This window comes from Pholcus phalangioides, unplaced genomic scaffold, assembly GCF_987345545.1.
Source record: "Pholcus phalangioides strain wild (caught in Gottingen) unplaced genomic scaffold, Ppha-v1.0 ptg000008l_1, whole genome shotgun sequence".
In the NCBI taxonomy this organism is placed as follows: Eukaryota; Metazoa; Arthropoda; class Arachnida; order Araneae; family Pholcidae; genus Pholcus; species Pholcus phalangioides.
Genome location: NW_028301601.1, coordinates 13,377,558 through 13,403,463, shown reverse-complemented (window position 1 = coordinate 13,403,463; position 25,906 = coordinate 13,377,558). Strand labels below are relative to the sequence as shown.

At 37.2% G+C, this 25,906-nt stretch overlaps 1 protein-coding gene across 1 annotated transcript in view; it reads right to left on the bottom strand.

The window, feature by feature from the left end:
• LOC149083847 (uncharacterized) overlaps positions 1 to 24,298 on the bottom strand; it is a 52,169-nt gene extending 27,871 nt beyond the window's left edge. The window contains exons 1-4 of the mRNA XM_089234239.1: positions 21,692 to 24,298; positions 11,418 to 12,238; positions 8,163 to 8,306; positions 1,396 to 1,455 (exon numbers count right to left, since the gene is read on the bottom strand). Of these exons, the coding sequence (XP_089090365.1) occupies positions 1,396 to 1,455; positions 8,163 to 8,306; positions 11,418 to 12,238; positions 21,692 to 24,101 (3,435 nt within the window). The 5' untranslated portion in view covers positions 24,102 to 24,298. The remainder of the gene's footprint in view (positions 1 to 1,395; positions 1,456 to 8,162; positions 8,307 to 11,417; positions 12,239 to 21,691) is intronic.
• Between the last annotated feature and the right edge of the window lie 1,608 nt (positions 24,299 to 25,906).

The following is a 25,906-nucleotide window of genomic DNA, read 5'->3' as shown; positions in this document are numbered from 1 at the left end:
ATTGATATGATGCACAACAAAGAAAAGTAATTTCCATTTCTGGTGCATTTCTTCTGAAATAAATTACATTTTCAATGGGTTAAAAAAAAATCGCAAATGAAAAGAAAATCACAAAAATGATTTTATTTCCCGGGCCTGAAATTTATTGAATAATTATTTTCAAGAAGAGAGATGGAAAAAGTTAGCTATTTCTTAATTTTCACCGTGAGCGTTTGTTCCTGTCAATTATTGCTTTAGATTTCCAAAAAAACATAAATTGTACAAAAGGACCTCAAATAATTTAAATACAAGAATCGAAATCTTACCTTTCAATTTCGAAAAACTCATCTTGTATTTTTTTTCTCACTCGAGAAGTTAAAAACACGGCATCGTCATCGCAGCACGTGGTAAACCAAAAAAAAAAAAAAAAATCTGCCAACTTCCGTGTCTCCTTCCTGAAATAAAAGTACCCAAGGAGGTTGTAATACGCTTTTTCTCTTCTCTGTGAATTCGTCACGGTTTGTCAGTAGAACAGCAACGTCTTCCTCAGTGGGTGACGTATGTTTTCCGTAAGCCAATCACAAACACTGAGAAATAAGCTGAAGCTTCTACGTCAGCTGCAAGCCTTACAAGCTCGGAGCAATTTTGGCGCAAAATCGATGTTTGGCGCAGAATGATGCAAAAACACACCATTGGTGCAGGATATTCATTTTGGCGCAGAGTTCCCACCCCTGTATATAGGAAATATCTCTAATACTTCAACCGTACATCATCCAAATTTGTTGGTAAAAACCTGTACATAAAGGGGTTTAGGGGTGTGGGGCTAGCTTTGTTTCAGTTGTACAAGTACATACTCTGTGTTTTTAATGGATTCAAGTTGAAGAACATAGTTTTTGATTTTTTTTTACATGTGGCCTTACAAGCATTGAAGAAAATTTCAATTATCTACCTCCAACACATGCCCAAAATGTTGTTTTCCATTCCTGAGTGTTAAATACAGCTTAGTAAAAGCTTATTTTTTGCATTTAAATTTTTCATTAATACAACCAAAATGTGTTGAAATAAACATGCACAGAAACTAATACTTTTTATAATTAAAACCTTGTCACCAATATTCACATTCTCATGTGCATATTGGTGCATATTGACACGATTTTGACAAGAATACAATTTCTTTTCTTAAGCAAACAACAAACTGTAATCTGCATAATCTGTAATCCAAAAACTTACATCAGATGTACTTCTTACTCATTCAAAAATTTACATAAAATATTTATAAAAATAAAATATTACTAAAGATACAAAATGGAATTTTTATATCTTTACATAATATATCTTCCAGTATCTTTAATAATATATAAGGAATTTACTTATATATTATTAAGGCTACTCAGCTATACATCAGCACATATATACCTTTGTGTTGTAACCATGTTGTTTGAACATAATATTTTGTTTGAGAGCCAATTCCTTCATCTGAAAAAAATTAAAGCATACAAGTTAAAATTTTTGTAAATTATAATGCCTGCAAACTTACATATAACTAAAATTCATTACCGTATATACTCGTGTATAAGCCGAGTTTTTTTGTGGAAAAATTTGTTCCTCAAGTGGGGAGTCAGCTTATACTCGGGTCAGTTTTGAGATAATTTCAACCCCACAATCAGTAGTCATTCTTTGTAGCAGTTTCGAGAAACCGGCATTATTGGTATGGGATATGTTCAAAACCCCGATACTGTCAAAGACGAGGCAAAGAAATCGAAAACATCATTGGCTTTGATACCAGGTGGGCTAATGTCGATTGTAAAGCCTTATGTGAGCATCAACAAGTCTTTCAAAGACTATTTGAGGAATTTGTAGATCGAATGGATGAGTTCCGATGAGTTTTGACATTGGCCTAGTGTACCATGAGGCGTGGAATTCTGTTTTCACCGAAATTATCATCCGATCCTTCAAAAAGTGTTGCATTAGCAATGCGATGGACGAAACTGATATCCCTTTTTGAAAGTGGCAATGGCGATGAGACATCCCAGATGAAGATGAAAACAAAAGATGCCGCACCCACTATGATGATCTAATGGATTACGATGAGCTTGGAGACTCAGAAGAAACGGATTAAAAAGTTTGAATCATTTTCTATTGTAAATTTCCGTAAACTATTAATTTTGCATGAAAATATAAGAATTTTTTTTCTCTGAAATGCATGGATTTTTTGGGGTCGGCTTATACATGGGTTTTCAATTTATTGCGATTTTGGTGGTCCTAAAGTGGGGAGGTCGGCTTATATACGAGTCGGCTTATACACGAGTATATACAGTATTTGTGGTATATTTGCGGTATATACGGTATTTTTTTTTTTTTAAATCAGATTGAGAATTTTCACTTTATTGATGATAAAGTTACATCACACTACTAGACATATACAAATTAAATGCTTTTCACATTAATGGGAAATAAAAAAAACTATAGTTTATTCTTATTTCTCTTAATTTTCACTTCCGCTAAAACACGGAACCTATACAGTGTCCCCAGCGAAATCGGCTAGATCATTTCCCAGACCAAAAAAAAACCATTCCCTGACCTTTGGAGGTTTCATTTGGTGAATAAAGAACAAAGAAACTGCCAATGGAAAATAGGCAACCATCAGATAATAACATCAAAATATCAACAAGAACAAATATAAAGGTTTAGACAGTTGGCTGATGTGAAGATGGATTCAGGAAATAAATTTCAACTACCTGCACAGTGGAATTACCATCCCCTTTCGCAATCCAGGTATAAGTGTGATATACCACTACGATATAAAAGCAATGAACATCTTTTCTTAAAGGGTATATATGCTCAACGGGACCATATGCAGACAGTCAGACCTATTACAGCCAATAGCTTATACAGTAAAACCTGTCTTTAACAGAATCACAAGCGGAATTAGATTTTTTTTTCCATTGAACACAGGTTCCTGATTAATACAGGTTCAATTGACATGTATAAAATTAGGTAATGACCTAGTATGTAATTAAAATAAAATTAAAATAAATCATACACACACACCATTAAAATTAATGTAAATAATTTAAATATACATAATAATAAGTAATGTATATTATTTACTCTGTAATTACTGAATATTTGTAGGTTTTCACAGAGAGCATCTTCATAAAAGTTCACCCCCCACCCTCCCTCTGAATTAACAACAGTTACGTTCTTTACTTTTCTGAAATTTTCAATGGGAGGTGTCAATATCTGTCATGCCCGGTTCATTTGGTACATTGTTGTGTATGCAATCCTCAGCACAAGAGCTGTAACTAGGATTTTTGTTGGTGGGGGGTAAGGCAACATGACTTTGCTGCCCCAACCACTTTAAAATTTGATGATCTGCACCCCTAGGTTTTTGACGCCCAGGAAATTATCCCCCTCCCTCTAATTGTGGCCCTGCTTAGCACTGAAATCATGGAAAGCACACAATTTTGTGAGTCTTGCATATCATTTAAAAAAATCCAACCCTTACACTTATTTCTCTTGTAGAAAGCCTGCTTTTCCTAAAAAGTTTGTTTTAGCAACTGTACCACTACATATGACTTTTCAAAACCATAGCAGAAATCACAGGACATAGATTTTTTTCTTTTAAAGACAGGTCTATTTAATACTGGTTCTGTTATACAGGTTTTACTGTATATACTGACACTTACCACCATATAGCAACCAGGGATGGCAGGTTTTTGACACATGGCAGTTTTTGATGGTTTAAACTGTCATGTCAAAAACCCTGTCAAAAACCTTTGTCAAAAACTGCCTTTGCTTTTCGATATAAAAATTCCCATTGGAAATTATTTTGGACAATATATGTTTTTTTAAATTATTAAATTTGAATACAGCATAACATGAACATTGAAAGGAAAACTGTGGAACGATTTGACATTTTCTTTGATTCAAGATGATTCTTGACCTTCCAAAACTTCTTCAACTCTGCTTATATATATATATATATATATATAATAATTTGCATTGATATAAACCATCTGCTGTACTCTTTTTACAACAGATAAGTGTTTAAAAAAGTTTATTACATCATGCAATATTTTCACATGAATTTTTCTCTAATAGGGTTGTTAATATACAAATACAAATACAAATACAAATACAACGCCACAACAGGCAAAATGCCCAACGAGGTGGCTGATAAAAAGATGCCCATAAAAATATGGTTGTCATATGTTTCAAAAATACAGCAACCCAATTAAAAATGCAATTAACACAAATTACAAACAATATATACACATGATAAAATATTATACGATGCCCATAAAGATTACTTATGGTTGTCTTATTCTAAGAATGGATAGCTTCTCGATTTACCCCAACATGTTTATCGTATTTCTTTTTAAACGTGTCAATTGTGTTACAATTTACTACCTCCGGGGGTAAGCTATTCCATTTATTAACAACCCTATTGGAGAAAAATTCCCTGCGACACCATAACCTTGCATTGTCCCTCACCAATCGATACTGGTGTCCCCTTGTAAAAGCAGTCGATTGGCGGTGTACTAAAAGTTCATGGTCCATCCTATCCATCCCATTGAAAATTTTGAACACTTCGATCATATCTCCTCGACACCTGCGTTCATCCAATGTAAACATATTCAAAAAATGAAGTCTTTCTTCATAACTCAAGCCCTGTGTGCCAATAAGGACACGCGTAGCTCTTCTCTGCACCCCTTCAACCAAGTCTATGTCCCTCTGTAGGTATGGTCTCCAAAACCTTACAGCATACTCCAGTCCAGGACGAACTAAGCCTCGAAAAAGAGGAAGAATGACTTTAGGAGAACGCGAAGAGACCTTTTTGAAAATGAGACCAAGCATTCTATTCGATTTTTTGACAACCGCTGAACAGTGTTCAGAAAACTTAAGTCGCTCGTCAATGAGAATTCCCAAATCGGTGACTCTAGTTGCATCCGGGATAGTGACACCATTCAACTCGTAAGAGAACCGTTGGTTGTTCGAACCAAAATGAGCGACCATGCACTTATCTACGCTAAACGTCATGCTCCATTCATTTGCCCATGCTGCAATCTTGTTTAAGTTGGTCTGGAGCAACTCCCTATCGCTTTCATTCCCGATTACCCCCATTAGCTTCACATCATCTGCGAATTTGCTAGTAATTCCATCGATACCCTGATCGAGTTTATCGATAAAAAGTGAAAAAAGTATGGGGCCAAGGACACTTCCCTGAGGAACTCCACTTGTGACGTCTGTCCAACCAGAGAATTCCCCGTTCACCATAACTCGTTGCGACCTATCTCTTAACCACGATTCTATCCAATTCAGCAAGTTGCCCCCTATTCCAATCTCGTGTAAACGCTTCAAGAGTTTAACGTATTTAATAAATGGAATAGCTTACCCCCGGAGGTAGTAAATTGTAACACAATTGACGCGTTTAAAAAGAAATACGATAAACATGTTGGAGTAAATCGAGAAGCTATCCATTCTTAGAATAAGACAACCATAAGTATTCTTTATGGGTGTTGTACACTGAAGAGTCAAAAAAACTGGTACACCTGCCTAATATCGTGTAGGGTCCCCACAAGCACGCAGAAGTGCCACAACACGACGTGGCATGGACTCGACTAATGTCTGAAGTAGTGCTGGAGGTAATTGACACCATGAATCCTGCAGGGCTGTCCATAAACCCGTAGGAGTGAGAGGGGGTGGAGATCTCTTCTGAACAGCACGTTGCAAGGCATCCCAGATATGTTCAATAATGTTCATGTCTGGGGATTTCGGTAGCCAGCGGAAGTGTCTAAAGTCAGAAGAGTGTTCCTGGAGCCACTTTGTAGCAATTCTGGACGTGTGGGGTGTCGCATTGTCCCGCTGAAATTGTCCAAGTCCGTCGGAATGCACAATGGACATGAATGGGTGCAGGTGATCAGACAGGATGCTTACGTACCTGTCAGAGTCATATCTAGACATATCAGGGGTCCCATATCACGCCAACTGCACACGCAACCATACCATCACAGAGCCTCCACCAGCTTGAACAGTCCACTGTTGACATGTAGGGTCCATGGATTCATGAGGTTGTCTTCATACCCGTCCATCAGCTCAAAGCAATTGGAACCAAGAGTCGTCAGACCAGACAACGTGTTTCCAGTCCTCAACAGTCCAATGTCGGTGTTGTCGAGCCCAGGGGAGGCGTAAAGCTTTGTGTCGTGCAGTCATCAAGGGTACACGAGTGGGCCTTCGGCTCCGAAAGCCCATATCGATGATGTTTCGTTGAATGGTTCGCACGCTGATACTTGTTGATGGCCCAGCATTGAAATCTGCAACAATTTGCGGAAGGGTTGCACGCCTGTCACATTTAATGATTCTTGTCAGTCATCGTTGGTCCCGTTCTTGCATGATCTTTTTCCGGCCACAGCGATGTCGTAGATTTAATTTTTTACCGGATTCCCGATATTCACGGTCCACTCATGAAATGGTTGTACGTGAAAATCCAAATTTCATCGCTACCTCGGAGATGCTATGTGCCATCTCTCGTGCGCCGACTATAACACCACGTTCAAACTCACTTAAATCTCGATAACCTGCCATTGTAGCAGCAGTAACCGATCTAACAACTATGCCAGACACTTGTGTTATATACACGTTGCCGACCGCAGCCCCGTACTCTGATTGGTTCCATATCTCTTTATTTGCATACGCATGCCTGTACCAGATTTTTTGGCTCTTCAGTTTATATATTGTTTATAATGTTTCTAATTACATTTTTAATTGGGTTGCTTTATTTTTGAAATATATGACATCCATATTTTTATGGGCATCTTTTTCTCAGCCACCTCGTTGGGCATTTTGCCTGTTGTGGCGATGTATTTGTATATGTATGTAATGTTGATTTCTGTTATTATTAAATTATGTAGATAATCACTGAGAGATACTTAAAATGATACTCTTATTGTGCATAACATTGAAATATATATCTAGCGATCAAAATACTAAATTGTAGGACTAAAATGTCATTTAATTTGGCAATGCTAGCTTGTATATGTCAAGCTTAGTTATTCTTACTTTTGGACAATGATATGGTACATTTACTACCATTTCTAATGCAATGGCTTTCCAATTGAAGCTTTATTCAAACGTGCAAAACAAATGCTTGGGGTATCAAGTCTTGTCAGCTCTGCTTTGGTTGAAAATACTCTTTAAAGCTGTGTGAATTTATACACCCTGATCTAAGAAATTTTTAGGAGAAAATAAATGAGTTTAGTTAGTGCATTAACAGATGCTGCGTTAGAAATTTTATATGGAATAAAATTTTGGGCAGATCAGAAAATTTAAAATATCAAAATATATATTTTTCCTCAGTAATTATAATTCTGAATATAAAACCCTTTAATCTAAATAAAAGTAAGTATTTTGTTATTTAACATATCTATCAAGTTAACAAAAACTATTTGACATCATTGACAGTAAGATTTTGATAGTTTTAATACTGAGTTAGTTTCTGGGGTCAAAAACCTTACCCTGATGCCCTATCATACATATTTTGAATAAGCAGCTCTATTCCACTTAACAAATTGAACACAGGTAATGAGTAGCTTAGATAAATAAACCATAAAATTATATTTTATATGTTCTAGACTCTTATGTTGAAGAATTCAAAATTGCAAATTATAATTAATATTTTGTTTTAATTATTGTAATAAATTAATGTTTAAAAATAAAACATTGTAATATGCCAAAAAGTAAGTTTTTCATCATGTTGTATACCTATTGTGTTCAAAACATTATCAAAAGGCATTCATTTAAGTTTTTGATGGTTTTCGACAGTTTTTGACATCAAAAACCCAACCCTGGTGATTTCCCATACTTGAAGTGTTAATTTTCCATATTTTTTTCGAAGAAATACGGCCAGCCTAGGATTGCAAAGAATGAGGGATTTTTCATTTTTTTAAAGCACAATCTCAGGATTTTTCTATACAATTATGAAGAATCAGAAGAATCTGGTTTCCTGATCAAGATGAGAATAAAGCTACAAAATCAGAGACATTGGAATTTATTTGACTATATCTGTAAATTAAATGTAAATAGTATATTTTCTAGATACACCATTCTCAAATTAGTTTAAACTTTTTTAAAGAACTTTTGACACACAAACACAAATGAATAATTTTAACGCTGATACTAACCCTCGCCCTACTAGAATCGTTTGTTTTCCGACAATTTGAGCACTTTGATGTTAAGGAATTTATGCAAGCTAGACCTTCATCATACATATTTTTGTACTTCTTTAACACTTCTTCAGCAGTCTTGTCAACGAAATCACTCAATTCCTATATTGAAAAAAAAATAAAGAATCAACAATAATGATAGTAAATTCAAAAAATAAAAAATGTTTCTACTGATGCGGTACAAAAACTATTTCACAACTTTTATTTGCAGCTGCGGACCAATGAAATAAGATCACGGATCGACTGAAATGCAACAAATAATTTCAGGACTGACAAGAAAAAGTAAATAAATAGAAGAAATTATTTGAGGACTGGCAAAAAAATGAGTAAACGAGAGAAATACAGGTGAACTTGGTTAATTCAAATTTTAGGAACTACCCTTGCTTTAAGAATTCAATTCAATGTCAAAATTACCTCTATTTAATTCTATCATCTTTTCCTCGTGTTTTGAATAAATTGAAGTTTGAGTCAGATACGTCATTCACAAAATGTCTATCTTCTCGTAATTTCTGGCTAAATTTTGGTCATCTTTTTTTTTTTGTACCGTGGTTTACTGATTTTTTTCAGAATATTACATATAGCCAACAAAATCTGAACTTTTTGTTGTGGCTCTAAGCAATAAGTAAGAAACAATTTTTTTTCATTTTTTACCAGTTCCAATGCAATCCCAACCTGCATATGCCCTTGAGGGCTGTATATAGGGACGTCTAGCAACCCTAGACTCCTACCCCTGTTTTCTTTGTATCAGAGCTTCTAAGGCACTAAGACTAAACATTCTTTCCGACACAAGTTCTGCGAGCTCGACCATTAACTATGTAAATGAAACTGGGTCCAGACCCGCCTCGCTGAACCACTCACAAACCTGTTTTCAGTCCACAGCATAGGGCGGTTTTGGTGGAAAACTGGTTTTTGTACGTTTGGGGGTCGAGTAGAGCAGTGGGTTTAGACACTGCTTTACAGATTTCCTTCTGCACATAGATGGCTTCCGCAGATGGGCTCCGAGTTTGTCTTCTCTCGAACTCACTCAAATGCATATACAAATTCATCGTTATGGTAAAGATAGATGGAATTAAAAAATAATAATAATAAAAATAAGTAAAAAACACTGCAAGAAACTAAGACACAATTTTTGAAAACATATTTCTGTAGTATTAAGAGCCTCTCCCATAGCTCCGTAGTTTATTGTGGCTGTCCATAGAAACTAAAGACAATCCGTATCAGTTGGCAACTCTGTGCCTAGAACTTTCAGAACTCATGTACATGGTGATTATAACTAAAGTTCCTGTGTACTGTGAGTTGTTTTTCTCAAAAACTACGTAACTGAATACAGCTAAATTTTTAGGCTATCTAAATGAGAAAATGTAGAGAGATTTATGAAATTTGAAAAAATATTTCCAATTTTCGACCACCTGGTGGAAAAGTGGCACTTCTTTATTGTATTTTACATTTTCCTATGGTCCATGTAGCGTACATACCAAGTTTCAATGAAATATGTCTACTAGAACGGCCGTTACATTGGTCTGAGAGTGATAGTACCCTGAGTAAATAGTACAGCAGTAAAAATACTTCACATGTTGACTTTGCTTCTGAGAGAGAATTTCCAGTTTTATGGAAATCAATCCTATGGATAAAGATTCCATTCTTACCAAAAACTTTGCTATACCCGATATTCCTAAATGAGCCAATTTATAATATAGGCCAGGGCTTGACGAATTAAAAATATTTAGACACCAGCCTGATTTCTCAGGAGCCAAGCATGGTATTTTGCTCAAGAAAAACTTTCCTAAATAATGTTTTCTTTTACTTTTCCCACATTATAAGATCAAAAATGTTTGTGTTAGCCTCAGATCCCAATTTAGAATTTTACTTCGATTTAGCAACCACATTAAAAAAATTTTAGATGCCAATACTGATTTTCTAGTTCCATGGCAACTTGGTGCCTGGGATTTGTCCAGCCCTGATGCAGGCTTATGATGAAGTAAAGTTAAAAGTTTTCAGGTTTTCTGGCCGACATGACGTAAAGAGAGGTGACGAACATTTTCAAGAAATAAAATCTAACGTAATGACGGGAAAAAGCTAAACAGCCTACATACATTTCTCCTGTGCAGTTGTGGAGAAGTATATACAGGCACTACAAAAAGATCAATATCGACCATATTAGTCGAGCACAAATGAGATTGTAAACTGGGTCAGGTAAACAAGTCAGCCATAACGGAACATGCCCTGAACAAGGATCACAAAATTCTTTTTGTGAACACCAAAATGCTATCCAACGGCATACGATATTTTTAGAGAAGTAATCAAGATTCAAAAGCACAAGAACTGCTTCTACAGAAAGGAAGACAGATCAACAGTGCTTGGTGTTCCGTCTTAAAAGTTATGTGATTGCCACCCACACACTATCCAGAGTCCTCGGAAGCAACTTCAAACAATGGGGAAAATCTTGCTCAACGGATCAATCCCAATGAAGCAGGGAGAAGGTGTAAGTAGTAGCTTTTTCTTGCCGTTACATAAGATTTTATTTCTTGAAAATATTTGCCACCCGTGCGATCGAAACGTCAAAAGACAAAACTTTATGTCGCATTAGCCAAAAACTTTGAATTTTACAGCACATGGCTACGAAAGCCAAGTTTATTTCACAGGCAAATGATATTATGAACATTATTTTGATATTGCAGGTTCACTGGAAAGAAAGACTCATTATAACGAATAACTTCGTAGTACCTGTGGTTCCCAACTTCGAGGCGCAAATGCGAGTCGATCTCCCCGTTAAAAAGTCTCGCCACAGAGAGCAACAGGCCTACAAACAGTACAAATATACAGTCACTACACATCACTCACTTCACTTCTGAGATATAGATGGCAGCACTGAAAAATCATACACAACACTAGATACTCATTCAGACTGTTAGGTACACACACTTACAATTCCGGCACAACTCGCTAGGTAGTAAATTGCCTATGGCGATAGACCTGAGTTGTGCTCGGTATAAAAAAAAAAAAACTTCGTAGTACACTATCTTGTTAATAATTCTCTAGCAAAAAATATGCCCCTTCTTACTCATTGCCACCTGAATTTGTTATATATATTATTGAGAAAAAAATTCTGCATTAAACTGAATTTTCCCCTCAAAAACTAAATCTCTGTGAGTAATCTTCATTAAAAAAATAAAAAACAAAGAAAACCGCATGAAAGAAATCGTAATGTGATACCTTATCGTTAATGCAGGTGATGAAATCGTCTTTCGAATAAGTCTCCCAAATTGTTTTCTCCAGTTCATCCTTGATTTCTTCTCGTATCATACCTGACATGCCATAGTGGCCGTTGACAGAAGCAGCACCATCGTCACCATTCATTTTCGCAGTTTCACTGGGTGGGGCTTTGTTGGTCTCAGTCAGCCCAGGATCATCTTTCTCTATAGATATGTCCATTTGCTCATCAACCGTGAGTTCATTCTCCGTTTTCCCTTTGACATCGTCCCTCGCACTTTCTAAGCTTGAATTAGCAGGTTTCTCCAATTCTTCTTTAACCGCCGATGTCTCCATACTTTCAACTGGGGTTTTACGATGGATATCTTCGACCAAATCAGTTCCGACTGTGTTGTCATCGTGACAAGAAGTATTATTCTCAAGTTCAACATTCACGTCACTTATAACAGAATTACTGCGATCAGATCTCGGCGAAGATAGACTCTTGATGATTTCCTTCACATTCTCTTCCAACTTCAGCTTTCCAAAACCAGATTTTTCCGAATCCGACGAGTTTTCGCTCGCAGTTTGCAGAACATGCACTGGAAGGAACAAATTAGGCTTTAGCGTGGCATCTGCTGAAACACCGCTTAGAGAATTCTTTTCGGGGACATTCGGTGAAGTGTGCACAGGAGAAATCCCTGCAGTTACGTTTTTCACGTCCTTTTTTTCCGTCACGACAATCAAATCATCATCGTCATCGTCTTCTATACAAATTTCTTCTGGTGGTGACGAATTCCGATGCTCTGCACCATTATCCTTGGGAACTTGTACTTTACTTGTACCTAAAGATAAAACCAAAAAAATATATATTTTACATCAAATAAATCAAACGGTACTTTCAAAGATATTTTTTTTTAATATTCCATCCTTTTAAATAGAAATCGAAAAATAACATCTGCAGTCCGGGTACAAGTGCCCCTCGTCCATTTTGGAGCAGCAAAAGTTCATTTTTGGAGCAGAAATTTTGAAAATGGAGCAGAACTAAAAACTAACTATATCCGCAATACAAGGAGTAATTTTTCTGTGAAATGCCGAAAGTTTTGCCAAAAATGGCTGGAACGAATGACTAAATAAATTTCCTTCACAAACTAAAGTCCATTTAAATTTTTTCTGAAGTCAGTCGAAGATCTGTCTAGATCTGCCACTACTAAAACATGCATTACTGAAAAATAATGAATAAAAATTATTAGACTCTCTTCAAATTAAGCACCATGCATACTGAAAACCTACGCAGCAAGAATTTCTGCTGCTTGAACACCAAAATCTTAGCATCCCGATATAGCAAAAAAAGTGCGTGCAGAACATAATAAGGGTTTCCATGAAAAAAAATTAGCTTCTCACAGAATTTAAAGAAATGATTAATCTTAAAAGCGAAATGCAAAAAACGAGAAAAATATAAAAATACTTTAGTTACTTAAACAATTTCTCAACATAATAGCATGTTAATAGATTACGTGTTTTTTTTTCCTGCTGTTTTCTCAGCCTGAAGCCTGTTACAATATTTTCTATAAGAATCACAAGTCGATTTCAGAAGTTCAGCATCCCAATGACAATTTTCTTCAAATTTTTCATGCCCTTGAACATAAGATTTTGTCTTATTCCATTAAAGTGTTGGATGGACAGATTTTTCACTGTTCAAACAGACTTTTGTGAACGGTGAACTCTCTTTCAATGTCTGCGGTACCATGTGCTAAAAATAAAAAAGCCTTCGCCAAATCCGGATTTTTGCAATGTGAAATTGTCACGATCAGCAACCGCCGACAATAACCACACGCCGCATAGTGGATAGATGACAAAACTATGGATGTTTTAGCTGGACTTTTTACAGACCCCATTTTTTTTCCCAATGATCTCCGAAAAGTTTCAGTAATTTAAACGAGTAAACCAATCCCCTTTTCGATTCTTCGCAAAGGCGAGTGTGCAATCTTTTGGGAAATGTGAATTTACGCCATAGATATGTTGTCTTTGAACGCAGGTTGGTAGCCGCAAATTTTACTGTTATTTTCACACACACACAACTATATAACTCGAAGGAGAAAAAACTTCTCTCCGAAATTGTAAAATTCAGCATATTCATTCTGGGACTTTGATAGCACGTGGGTTATACCAATAACAGTACAGGACTTTGTACTTCAAGGTAGTAGAACTACTTTCCAAGGTCACGAGATAATGCGATTATGGTAGATAGTGGGAAGTGAAAAAAATTGAAGTTTCCTTCCCCCATATCTTTTTTCTTGTCTCGGAAAGAACGTGTTCTGTGAACACAATTTTCATGCTTATTTTTCCTAAATTCCGGGCATTTGACGCACTACAGTGCATTAGCGGTACCTCAGCGAACAACAAACAAGAACTGGTACAAATGTGCAGGGATTCGCCGCCTTAGCGCACCATGTAGCAAGAGAACCATTTCGACACAGTTTGCCGCAGATCTTGCACCTCTGTATACTGAGTAACCACACACAAAAAATTACTATAAATGACAATGTAGTAAATCAACCCAAACGGTCTTGAGATTTCAAAATGAGATATAAAAAAAACCAAGAAACTTGTACAGTAAGATTAAACGTACCAGTAATGGACATTGAGCTTATATTACTGGAGAGAGAATGGCATCGGCAGAGTTTCTACCTCGGCAGTATAGAGAACAGTATCCCTTCACCAGGGTAACATGTTTAACTCTATAATGCCCAGATCGCCCGAAGTCGGCCGAGTAGGTTAATGCCCATAACCGCCTCAAGTTGGCCCAGCTAGGGGGTATGGGTATGTTTTGGTGGGCTTTTGTCACCAACGGGGAAGAAGATGAAAGCTCTTGTCAGAGGCGGGAACGGAAAAGACAACTGCAACGCCCTATCAATGGGATTTTAAAAGCTGATGTACTAGAATGTTCCTTGAGAATGGACTAAGGGTACTCAATGCATTTTACAAAGATATAATACTGTGAGGAAAGGGGTGTTTTCAGTATATATATATAGACAAATTATTTCCCGAAAATCCATTGAAATGAAAGGGTGAACGTCAATGCAAAGGGTGGTATGAATAGAAACTCATGGAGAAATTGTGGGGAGAGGGAAAGTGGCCGAAATTTGGACGAGTCCAATGCAAACACAAAAAACTTGGTATTTTCACGACCCTCTCAGGTTTTCTATCTGGGCGTTAAAGAGTTAATGTCTCATCGCGATCCCCGTTATTTTCTTCGCCATCCACAGGAGTTTAAAAGGAAATGAGGAAAGAAGAGACTGTTTATTTTCCCCCAAGATTTGCAATTATTATTCCAGATTTAATGACAGAACTAATTGCAGAATTAATGAAAGAAATAATTGCAGAATTAATGAAAGAAATAATTGCAGAATTAATGAAAGAAATAATTGCAGAATTAATGAAAGAAATTATTGCAGAATTGATAAAAGATAATTTCAGAATTGATAAAAGATCATTTCAGAATTAATGAGAGAAATAATTCCAGAATTAATGAGAGAAACAGTTCTAATTAATGAGAGAAATAATTCCAGAATTGATAAAAGATAATTTCAGAATTAATGAGAGAAATAATTCCAGAATTAATGAAAGAAACAGTTCCAGCATCAATGAAAGAAATTATTGCAGAATTGATGACAGATAATTTAAGAATTAGAGAGAAATAATTCCAGAACTAATGAAAGAAACAGTTCCAGCATTAATGAAAGAAATTATTGCAGAATTGATAAAAGATAATTTCAGAATTAATGAGAGAAATAATTCCAGAATTAATGAAAGCAACAGTTCCAGAATTAATGAAAGAAACAGTTCCAGAAAATTAATGAAAGATATAATTTAGTCTTTTTTGTCTTTAGAAGACAATTCTTTAGAGACTGAACCGTATGTACATTTCAATGGGGGAAATTACCTGGCATGCACAGTATATTAAACACGTCACTTGATATCCTTGTATTCAATGTCCCTGCCGTCGCGGTAGCTCCTTTTTTCCTACAGTAATACAAGCTTAACGGTAATGCACATCTCTTTTTTTTCAAAAGTTAAAAACAGGGTCGAGAAGGTTAATTTTAAGATTAAAAAAATCTGGGCAGTTGAAACCTTATTCTACAAAATCCCAAGGCACATTCTTTCAGATTCAAGCCGTTGTTCAACCTGGATGAGTGTTTTGATAAAGAGATGGGGGGAAAAAATAGACAGAAAATGGCATGTTTATACAGCTGATGCTCGTTATAAAGGTCATGTGTTATAGCGACCGGTACAGTAAGTCCCAAATGTTTTCATATAACGATCATCCTTTATGATTTTTTTTAATGATGACTACCATTTTCAATGGATGGAGTTGGTATATAACAAGCGCCACCTGTATTTAATTTTTTTCTTTCAACTGTAAGCCTAAATCTAATTTTTCATTGAAGTGTTGTAATATTTTAATATTTTGATTATTTTATCCTTTGTGATCTCGATATGAGATTGGTATTAAAAAAAATCGGGGGGAGGGGGGGGGTTGTCCCATTTTACAATCAATCATTCTAATAACAAGCTATATGGCATTATTGCAATCAAAAATCCTGCTAGGGATATAGCGACCTCTGTAAACAATCAGAACAGCAATGAGTTCCCAATACACTACAACCTGTCTGTAACGATACTGTAGGGAACTAGAAAAATTATCGTTATAGGCAGGTTTATCGTTATAGGCAGCATCACGGGTTTCACTGTATACAATATACCAGCGGTTCTCAACAGGCCCTCCGTGGCCACTTGAGGAAAATTTTAAAAGAATAATTATAACTACTTTTGAATAATAAAAATATATCAGTAATTTTGCTGAATAAGTAAAAAATAGGTCTATGGGGCTCCACCATAGAAATTATATGCCAAAAAGGGCTCTGCGAGTCAAAAAGGTTGAGAATCGCTGGGATATACCACTGATTAGCAACTTTTTTTTTTGATTTGGAGCTTTTTGCTAGAGTTAAGGCCCATTTACAAAAGGCAAGTGATTTAGTTGGTGACCAAATTTTAAGTTACCAAGTAAGATACAATGTATGCAGATAATAAGGGCTGTTTATACGGCTTTAGTTGGCAAGTGCACAAGTGATTTAGTTGGTAAGTGAAATGCAAACAGTTCTATTTTTTCCGGTTAAGTAGACCTATGCGCATGCGCCAGTGGGCATCACCTGCCGCTCTGGAGGGGTCTTTTTGCTCTCTCACAGAGGGGTTTATCTAAGACAATGTTGTTTTTTTCTTGTCTTGACAAGTGTATTGGCATGGGTTGACAAATGAAAAAAATATTCACACAGGCACCAGCCAATTAATTTCTTAAGAAAATGACACTCATAGAGTAACATGGGTAGAGTAAACATACATTCAAACGTTATTTCCTACGTTTAGTAAATTTGCACATTTCTGCTTCTGGCATGAGGGGGGTGCGATATATAAAACTTTAGATGCCAATTAGGGATGGGGCGAATAGTAATTTGGCCGAATATGAATATTCGGCCAAATTACTATACAAATTTACGATGAATATGAATATTTGGCTAATGTTATGGCAGAATATCAATTTTCTTAAAAAAGTCATCAAAAATATAAATAAAAGTACTGTTTTTAATTGAAAATAAAATTATTGGTAATTTCAAATGATTGATATTGAATTTTAATTCAATTGCAATTTATTATTTAAATAAATATTGAAAAACTGGCAAAAGATTTTTATTGCCATGATACTGGCAATCAAATTTAACAATGATATATGTTGTATTTTAATACCACACCGATACCTCAGTTAACGAAGATGATTCATTCCGGAATCAAGTTCATTAGCCGAAACAGATTTCCAGTAAGTTTCTATGGAGGATCGTATGAGTCTCATTCCAGCTTCTGCCCAAAATTTAAAGATATGTTTTTAAAATACCAAGGAGCAGTATAAAAAGGACAAAAACCAACCAAAAGCTAAAATGAGCGGCTTCAAAATTGGATAAATGAGAATTTACAGGAAAAAGAAGGTACTAAAGTTCTTTTTATTTTACACTAAATGTAGCCCACACACGCACACAACCAACACCAGCTTTAGTCTACCAAAGTTGATGTGGACGCAACCCAGTCGAGTTCGTATAGTTGTCCCCCATCTATTTGTGATTTAGTCAGCTCATTTCTGTGCCTGATACATGCCGACGGAAAAAATAAGCTCCTAGAATGTCCAGACTGTTCAGTTACATGCTTTCATCTTGCACAGAGAGAACACATGCTCTGAAAACAAGGGTTCCTCCATCCTTTTTTTTAATGCATTTTCTATTTTGAATGATCTTTCATTTTATATGAAATGGTTCTGAAAAGAATTTCAGAGAAAAAAAATGTAGATACATCTGAAAAAAAGATTCAAAGGTGGGCTGAGTTAATCGGGCTGGAGTGATAGTAATTCTGATCATGATTGGTGTGAAAATTCAGCTCATGATGTGGCTATTTTGTTAGCGTGTTCATTCATAATCGCAATCTGTGATTGAGCAATATCGTTCCAGAAAACTGAACAATTTTAACTGACCACAGAAAAAAATTATATATATATATGGGGATAGTCAAAGCCATGGGGAGAAGCGAACATAACTCAAATTATTCATTAAAAGATGTAATACTGGTGAAATTTATATTTTCAGCTCCATCGATTCTGTCTCATTGATGATTGCTCCATATAACCTCTTTGAACCCACCCTTGGGGGCAGGGGGGGTTGAATTTTCAGAAATACCTTCTTCGGGAGTTTCTGAATTACAAAACAAAAATAATGACCAAATTCCGTATTTACAGCTTCTGGGTGATTTTTCCATACATCTGTGTGTGGAACACGAAGAGAAGTATTTTTTGAACAATTTGTATGTTGCTACTACTGTTAGAAGTAAGAATAAAGAAAGCTTCGGTGGTTTCGGATCAATGTGATTTTACTATGTATCTTTTGAACTCCCTCTCAGGGATCAAAATTCAGAAAAAAAAACCCCTACTCAGTAAGTGTTTACGTCATGAAATAAAAATAATGACCAATTCTCGGATTGGAGTGATTTCATAGGTGGAGATTGACTTGGAAGTCTGGGGGGGGGGGGGGGCAAAGGTCATTATTGCTTGGGGGGGGGCACGATGATGATGATGTCAGCTCATATATACATTAGATCAGTCGACTCCACCTGTGACGCAGGGGGAGGGGGTTGCCCCCCCCCCCCGTATCTCTGCCCTTGGGTCAAATTTTTCTATAAAAAAAAAACCTTCTTAGTTAGTCTTTACGCTCAAGGACAGTGCCATAAATAATGATAAAAACACAAGGAAAGCGATTCCAGCACCACCAAGCAAAAAAAATCTTAAATGCGTGCCAGTCAGTCAGATGAAAGGGAAAATGTTTTCCTCATATTTTTCTCTTTGCTGTCATGTGATCTCAAGCATAATTCTCTGGAATCAATAAATGGCTACTTTTGGTCACATATCCCTGGATTAATCGTTGACAACCAATCCTCGTCTCTCAGATTATTCTTCACGAGTATCGTGAGGATGGTAGGTTTCCCCTGAAAAGGGGACAAAAAGGACAAATTTTCTAAAACGTAGGAGGACACTCAAAATGACATTAAAAAAGTATAACATGTCCTCTTAAAGGAGTATGCCTGGTAACACAAGGGGATATTCAAGGGGATTGTTAGAATCTCTTGGTATGTCGATATTTTGTCGGGAATCAGCTGTTTTTACCTTTCTTGAGATTTATCTAATCCCTGGTAAGAAACATAAAACCCTACGAGCAGAGAAGAAACTGTAACATGTAAAATTTTGTTATACTAAGACAGTTCCACAACCGCAACATTAAGCTGCTCCGATCCACGGAAAAACCAGCTTTGAGACAAGGCTAGCATAGAGCGGACAATTATTATGGTCAGTTTTTGTGGCCACGCCCAGAAATTGTGTTTTGCGTGAATCAAAATTGTGTGGCGAAGTGAGTGGGTGTGGACTCAACTTCATAAGTAGGTTTGAAATATATTCTATAGTCCTATCTGGGAAAGAAATCTTGGTGTCAAGTCACAAAACACGAAAATTACCGCATTTCATTGTCAGTTTTCTTTTATCGCCTGAGCCTATTTAGTAATTTTTACACTAATATAAATAGCGAGCACGACATTAAAAAAAACCATAAAGATCTTTTTTCAGAACCAAAAAGAAAATTTTTTAACAGAACCAAAGCGCCAAGGTAACCAGTTGGCAAAAAAAAAAAAAAAAATTATCGCCAAATTTAGTGCAACCGTGCTTCCGTAACCTTAATCGAAATATCTGCGGTAAAATAGAAATTGTTAACTTTTCAAAAGTGTGGTCGAAGGCAACATGACAACTTTATTCAGTGCTGAAATTGGTAACTCTGATAGACAAATTTGTGTTTGCTATAATTTTGGCAACCTTTTATCAATCCCATTAATAAAAGGCACATATTCTGTGTAATTAAACTTTTCTGTGATAATGTCTTAGCAGTTTGACGCATTTCCTGCGAATCAGATTGATTCAAGTAATAACTTACATCTTTTGTGTAATTGTAGGCTTTTTTTTTTTTCAAGCCAAGCACAACTCAGGTCTATTACCATGGGCAATTTACTACCTAATGAGTTATACCGGAAGTGTAAGTATGTGTACCTAACAGTCTGAGTGCGTATCTAGTGTTGTGTATGATTTTTTAGTGCTGCCATCTATATCTCAGGAGTGAAGTGTAATGACTGAATATTTGTACTGTTTGTAGGACTGTTGCTCTCTATAGCGAGACTTTTTAACGGGGAGATCGGCTCGCATTTGAGCCTTGAAGTTGGGAATCACAGAAAACCAACTTCAGCCGACCATCACTGTGGTGACGGTGGGGCTAAAACCTGGGTCCCCGCGATGCGAGTCCGTGTAAGGAAATGTACTATGTACTTGTGTTAAGGTGTGGGTGGCTGCAGACACCCATACTTTTGCAGTGTTTTGTTCTTGTTTTCAGTTAACAACTCTATTGATAATGGAGTTGGTTGAACCTAACGGCAGGATCATTTACTATTCTTGTGTGACGTCATGACTTGGTCCTGACGACCTTGACCATGACGCCAGGGGTCGTTTCCTCCGTTTTTCTATGACATCACCTGAAACCAAAGCCTGGGATTGGTTGGCTCCTTTGGCTGCCGGACCTGTTGTGCCGTGGTTTTTCCGCTATATAAGAGACAGTTATATGTTGAGAAAGGATATGTTGCTCACCGAATAACGTGCTAAGCGAGATGCCACGGGTGCTCCCTAATTGTATATATTCCCCCACACAACACTTCTATTTTGTATATTTTCATTTAATCTGCCGGAGCGAGTGAACTCAACCCAATAAAACTGATGCTGGCTTCTAGTTGCAAGTTATCAAACCCATTTGCTCACCAATAAGGTGTTAAGCCAGAGAGATGACTCGCTACGATGGATATATATATATATATTATTTCACAATAAGATTCTCATTTCTTTTTGTATCCTGTGTATATAATATGGCAAGTGTAAAATAACAGATGAGATGGCATGGGGGGGGGGGGGGGCTCAATTGCTTTTAAAACATACTTCCATCCTAATATGTGTACATTCATCTTAACTAAACCCAGAAACTTCTCCAACTCCTAATCCCATCTCGTCTGTAATCACCACAAAATTTGTTAATCGCGACAGTACCCAAATGTCCGGGGGAAATATGTTGTAAAAAAGTTTGTATGTATATTTTTTGTTTTTCGACACAAAATAAAGTGTTCCAGACTCTGCCACGAAGCTGGGCTGGAAGAGATCTCGGCAACGGGATAAGTCCAGTGGCAAAGTTCTGGTGTTCATTCATTTGCTATATAAGACAGGTGTGCCACTGCATCAATGGTTCTCAGTTCATGCGCTGTTGCTGGTTACCTCCACGTTACGAACTTAGACCTTTTTTTAAGGTGAGTGAAGCCTATTTCTAAACCTAGAAGTTTTTTGTAAGATGGCCGACGAAACAAGGACTCGGCCCAGTATGTCACATCCGGCACTATGACCACTCGACCACCACAGCGGCTGTAATTGTAGGCTATACGTTATTTGTCGGTCATCTTGAATTAACCACCGCAAAGCGAGGGTAGCTTAACACGAGAAAAAAAAAAAGTCGCCAAGTTGGCTCGCGATGTCAATGTTTTTCACTTACGAAAAATTAACGACAGTAATCATTCTATAAAATAAGGCCTTAGGCCTATTATCAAACTGAAAAACAAAAAAACTTGCTTACTTTTACTATCGAATGAAATCTGTGCTTTCTTCGGATCGTCACCATGCCGCTCCTTAGCCGGAGAGTCCTTATCTTCCTTTTTCGCATTGGCAGATTTTTCTACAGGTTTCGATTCGCCACGACCCACAAACAAACCTTTGGTAGGGCTTTTGAGATCACCTTCCTGAGGCTTACCACCTTTTTCTGCCAACGCCTTATCTTTCTCATGGTCCTTTTTGCTCAAAATTGATTCCATGATAGCGATTTTTTCGGAACACTGCTCTTTTTCAAACTGCAGGTTCACAACATTCACGAGCGATTTCACCAGCGACGCTGTAACATCATCTTCGCTATCATAATTCTGGTTTACCTGGTCCTTCGATAGCATTGATGATTTATGTCCTGAAGGACCTGAAGCGTCTAAAAAATCAACAGCTTTTTCCAACTCCTCCACTTCCGCAGTTATGTTCTGAATCACGGCACTTAGCGCTGATTCTTCGTTTTTCAATTTGATGCTCTCTTTAGCATCATCTTCCTCTTTGGCCATTTCGGTCAGGGCATCGTCGATGAAGTCATCGTCTTCAATCTCGAATGATATCTTATTGACCTTTTTCTTGTTCAGAGGTTCGAGACCTTTATCGCCTTTCTCATCCTCTGCCATTTCCGAGATGATATTTTCCATCAACTCGTCTTCTTCCTTTTGTTGTATTTCTTCCTTGGCGATTTCAGTGATTGCTTCAAATATATCTTCGTCGCTGTCTGGAACGATTTCATCGTCTTTCTCGTTTTGAGCCAAATCGCATAATATATCATCCATAGCTTCTTCTTCGCCATCACTGCCGCTGAGCTGCCACTTTTTTTTCATTCCGTCGTCTTTTGTTCCAACAGAGTCAGACACTACATTCGTTGCCAAAGCACTGCCTTCGCTGCATTTGACCTTTTTTAAAGGAGGCTCAACATTTTCATCATTCTCCGTGGAATTCCTCTTTTTCTTCAGTAAATCAAGCGACTCTTTTTCACACACCACATCATCGAAACTAAGAACCACAGGATATACTTCATCAATCGATTCGCTCGTGGAAAGTTTTTTGTCACTATTACCGGCCTTGGAAGTTGATTGCTTCACATCCTCCTCTTCACCCGACGACTGATTCGTCTCAAGGTTATCATAAACTTCATCAATGACTTCGGCGACAGCGCTCTCTACACTCCCCGTATCACTCGAGACTTTCTTTTTCCCTCCACCTCCTAAATTTTCCAAGTTCACAACCACATCCTCCAACATTTTCCCGCCCAGTGCCTCATCCATGAAAACTTCATTTTCACAAGACTCCTTCGATTTCTCATTCCGCACAGCATCTTCATCCAGACAACCGGACCCTTCACTGCCTTGCGACCATTCATCGGCAGTTTCAAAGAAGTTCTCATTCTCATCATATTTCTCGTCACTGTAACTAGACTTCATACTTCCGTTGCACTCCTCGATTATCTCCACGGCTATCTGATCGGTCTTTTCACCTTCGTCATCATACACTTGAGTTTCACGTTCGCCATCACGTGCCTTGGATGCACCAGTCTCTTCAGATCCATCGTTCATCCCGATATTCTCATCATCCACACACACACTTCCAGACTCATCATCGTCTTTCCGGGAGTCATCCTTCGGATCGGGTCCACTATCAACGCTCGATAACAACAAACTATTTGGTTCCACTGACATTGGCTCAACTTCGAGCGACTTCACTTCAATTGTCTTTGAAGGAACTTTGAATGACTCGCTACCGCCAATTTCCAACTTACCATCTCGTTCAACAGTTTTTTCGGACATGGTTTTTTTCTTTGTAGGCGGGGTTGGCGACATACTTCTATCATCAACACTGGATTCTAGAGAAGCTGTCGCGGTTGAAGATCCTGCATCCATATCGTCGAGCAAAGCTGAGATTTCACTTTCCGAGAGGCTTTTCGGGGGTTTACCAGGCGCATTCCCAGTTTCCTTCTTGGAGATTCTTCGGCCACCCCGGCGAGAGGACGCCGTGCGCCTGACGAGAACTCCCTCGGCGTTCGGAACGGCTTTCTCGATCCTCGGGCTGATCCTCCTCCGCCTCCTGTCGCCGATCACTGGGTGAGGCGAACCCTGACCTCGGTTATTCGCGATTCCCTGGCCAGCGGATACCCGTCTTCTGTTCTTCACGTGAGTGTTCGAACCACTCGGATCCTTAGTTTCTGCGGAGATTGGTGCTGACGACCTCTTCTTCGGTTTTTCGGATGCGGGGACGACGGTCGAGCTTCTGAGACGATGATCGCGTCTTATTACATCAGCGCTGCCCGCGGAGGACGACTCAACGGAGGAGCCTCTTCTTTTCGCGGGACCAACAACGCTCGTCGATCTTTTCACTGTCTTTTTCACAGCGATATGCCGCCTTCTGAGCATTTGATTCAATTAATATCTATCGTCTGCCCCTGCCACACTGAACTCCCCAGGAACGAAAAAAAACTAACTAGCCTTTCTTCAAACTCATCCAAGTCCTTATTTTTGGATTCAACATCAAACTAAACAAAATGCCTTGTTGTTTTTTTAACGTGACTTGACTTGACTACACTCACCACTGACCTTGTATTCAGTGACTCGGAGTTTACTTTGCGGATTTTTCGTTAATTTCTCTTCGGGAATAAAATAAGTGTTGACTCATAAAAAATAAAGTAACCTGTGGTATTTTTACTTACATTCTCATTCTTTTTTTGCTATTCTGACTTTATGAAAATGTTTTTTTTTTTAATTTTATTCTGAAATCAAGAGCGAAAAATTATTTTCGTACATTAACTGACCATATTTTAAACAAAATACGGGATATCACCACAAATGACGCTAAAAACAAGCTAAGTTGCCAGCTATTTATTAAATCCTTCAAAAAAATTGCTAATGACGCAAAAATTAACCATTTCACGTACCAGAATTTTTGTTTTGTTTTTGTTTGATTCAGGAGAGACAGGGCAAAAACTTTTTAATTGGAAGTTAGAGGACAAAGGGATAAAGGACCACCGTATAAAAATTTAAGATTGTTTTTGTTAGGCCGGTATTACACTATAAAAGTTTCATAAAATTTCTTTTATAAAATTTGACAAAAATCTTTTATAAATTTTTTTTATAAAATTTATTTTATAAAGGAAATGGACCACCTTACACTATAAAAGATTCATATAAAATTGTTTTTGCAAAAGTTTTCGTCAGTCTTCGTTAGTGTTGTGCTGTTGCTGGTAGTAGTTATGGATGAAGAAATTTTTTTTACCATTTGCTATAGGAAATTCATCATTTGCAACCTCTGTAATGGCTTCGGTTTTAAAAACATGAAGCTTATGTGGATGCAGGGGCGTCGGAAGTGTTCCTAAACTGTGGGTGCTCGTCTTTAGTTTTATATCGGAAATTTTAATTTCTGAATCAATTCTGGGAGTGCTCGAATCCATGCCACAAATTACTGTGGATTCTTGAGCATCCCTGGCTCCCACGCCACTGTGTGGATGATTGTATTGGATGAAATAATTTGTGGAAGAAGCTAATTATTTTGATGCATTATATCTAGCTGGGAACGCAACTTGTAATTCAACTTGGAATACAACGCCCAGAGTGAAACTTTGAATGACCATGTTTTTTGTCCATGTTTCATCATATTACTTATTGCGGTTCATATGTCACGGTAAAATCCCGGAGACTCGGGTTTTATCAAGGTGCGTTGGTGAAAGTTCATAAAACGCTTGTAAATGTTTTTCATTTCGGATTTTTACCAAGTCAAAGTTCGTTTTAAATGAATCAATTAATCTCCATGAACTTATTAGTTTCAGATGATTATTAGTTTATGAATAATAATTTAATAATTATAAACAAATAATGAATTAAACGAAATAACCACCATGATGAGGTTTTGACGCTATTTAAGTAATTGATGCTCATAATTAATTTACTCCCACCAGTTAAAGCCCGTTTCAAATGAATTAATTTAACATCATTAACTTAACAGTGCCCCACCCGTCTTGATTAATTAATAATCGTTCAATAGTTATAATTACTAGTGCGAATAACACTTATTAATTGAATAATTAATAGTAATAAGTACTTAAGTAAAACTTATATTTCGTTATGATGGCTCGCTGCTCGCGCTGACGCACGGTGGTGCTGAGCGCGCTTCGCCCACTGATCTGCCTCTCCACGCATTGCATCATGACCCCGCACCCCTCTGGAGA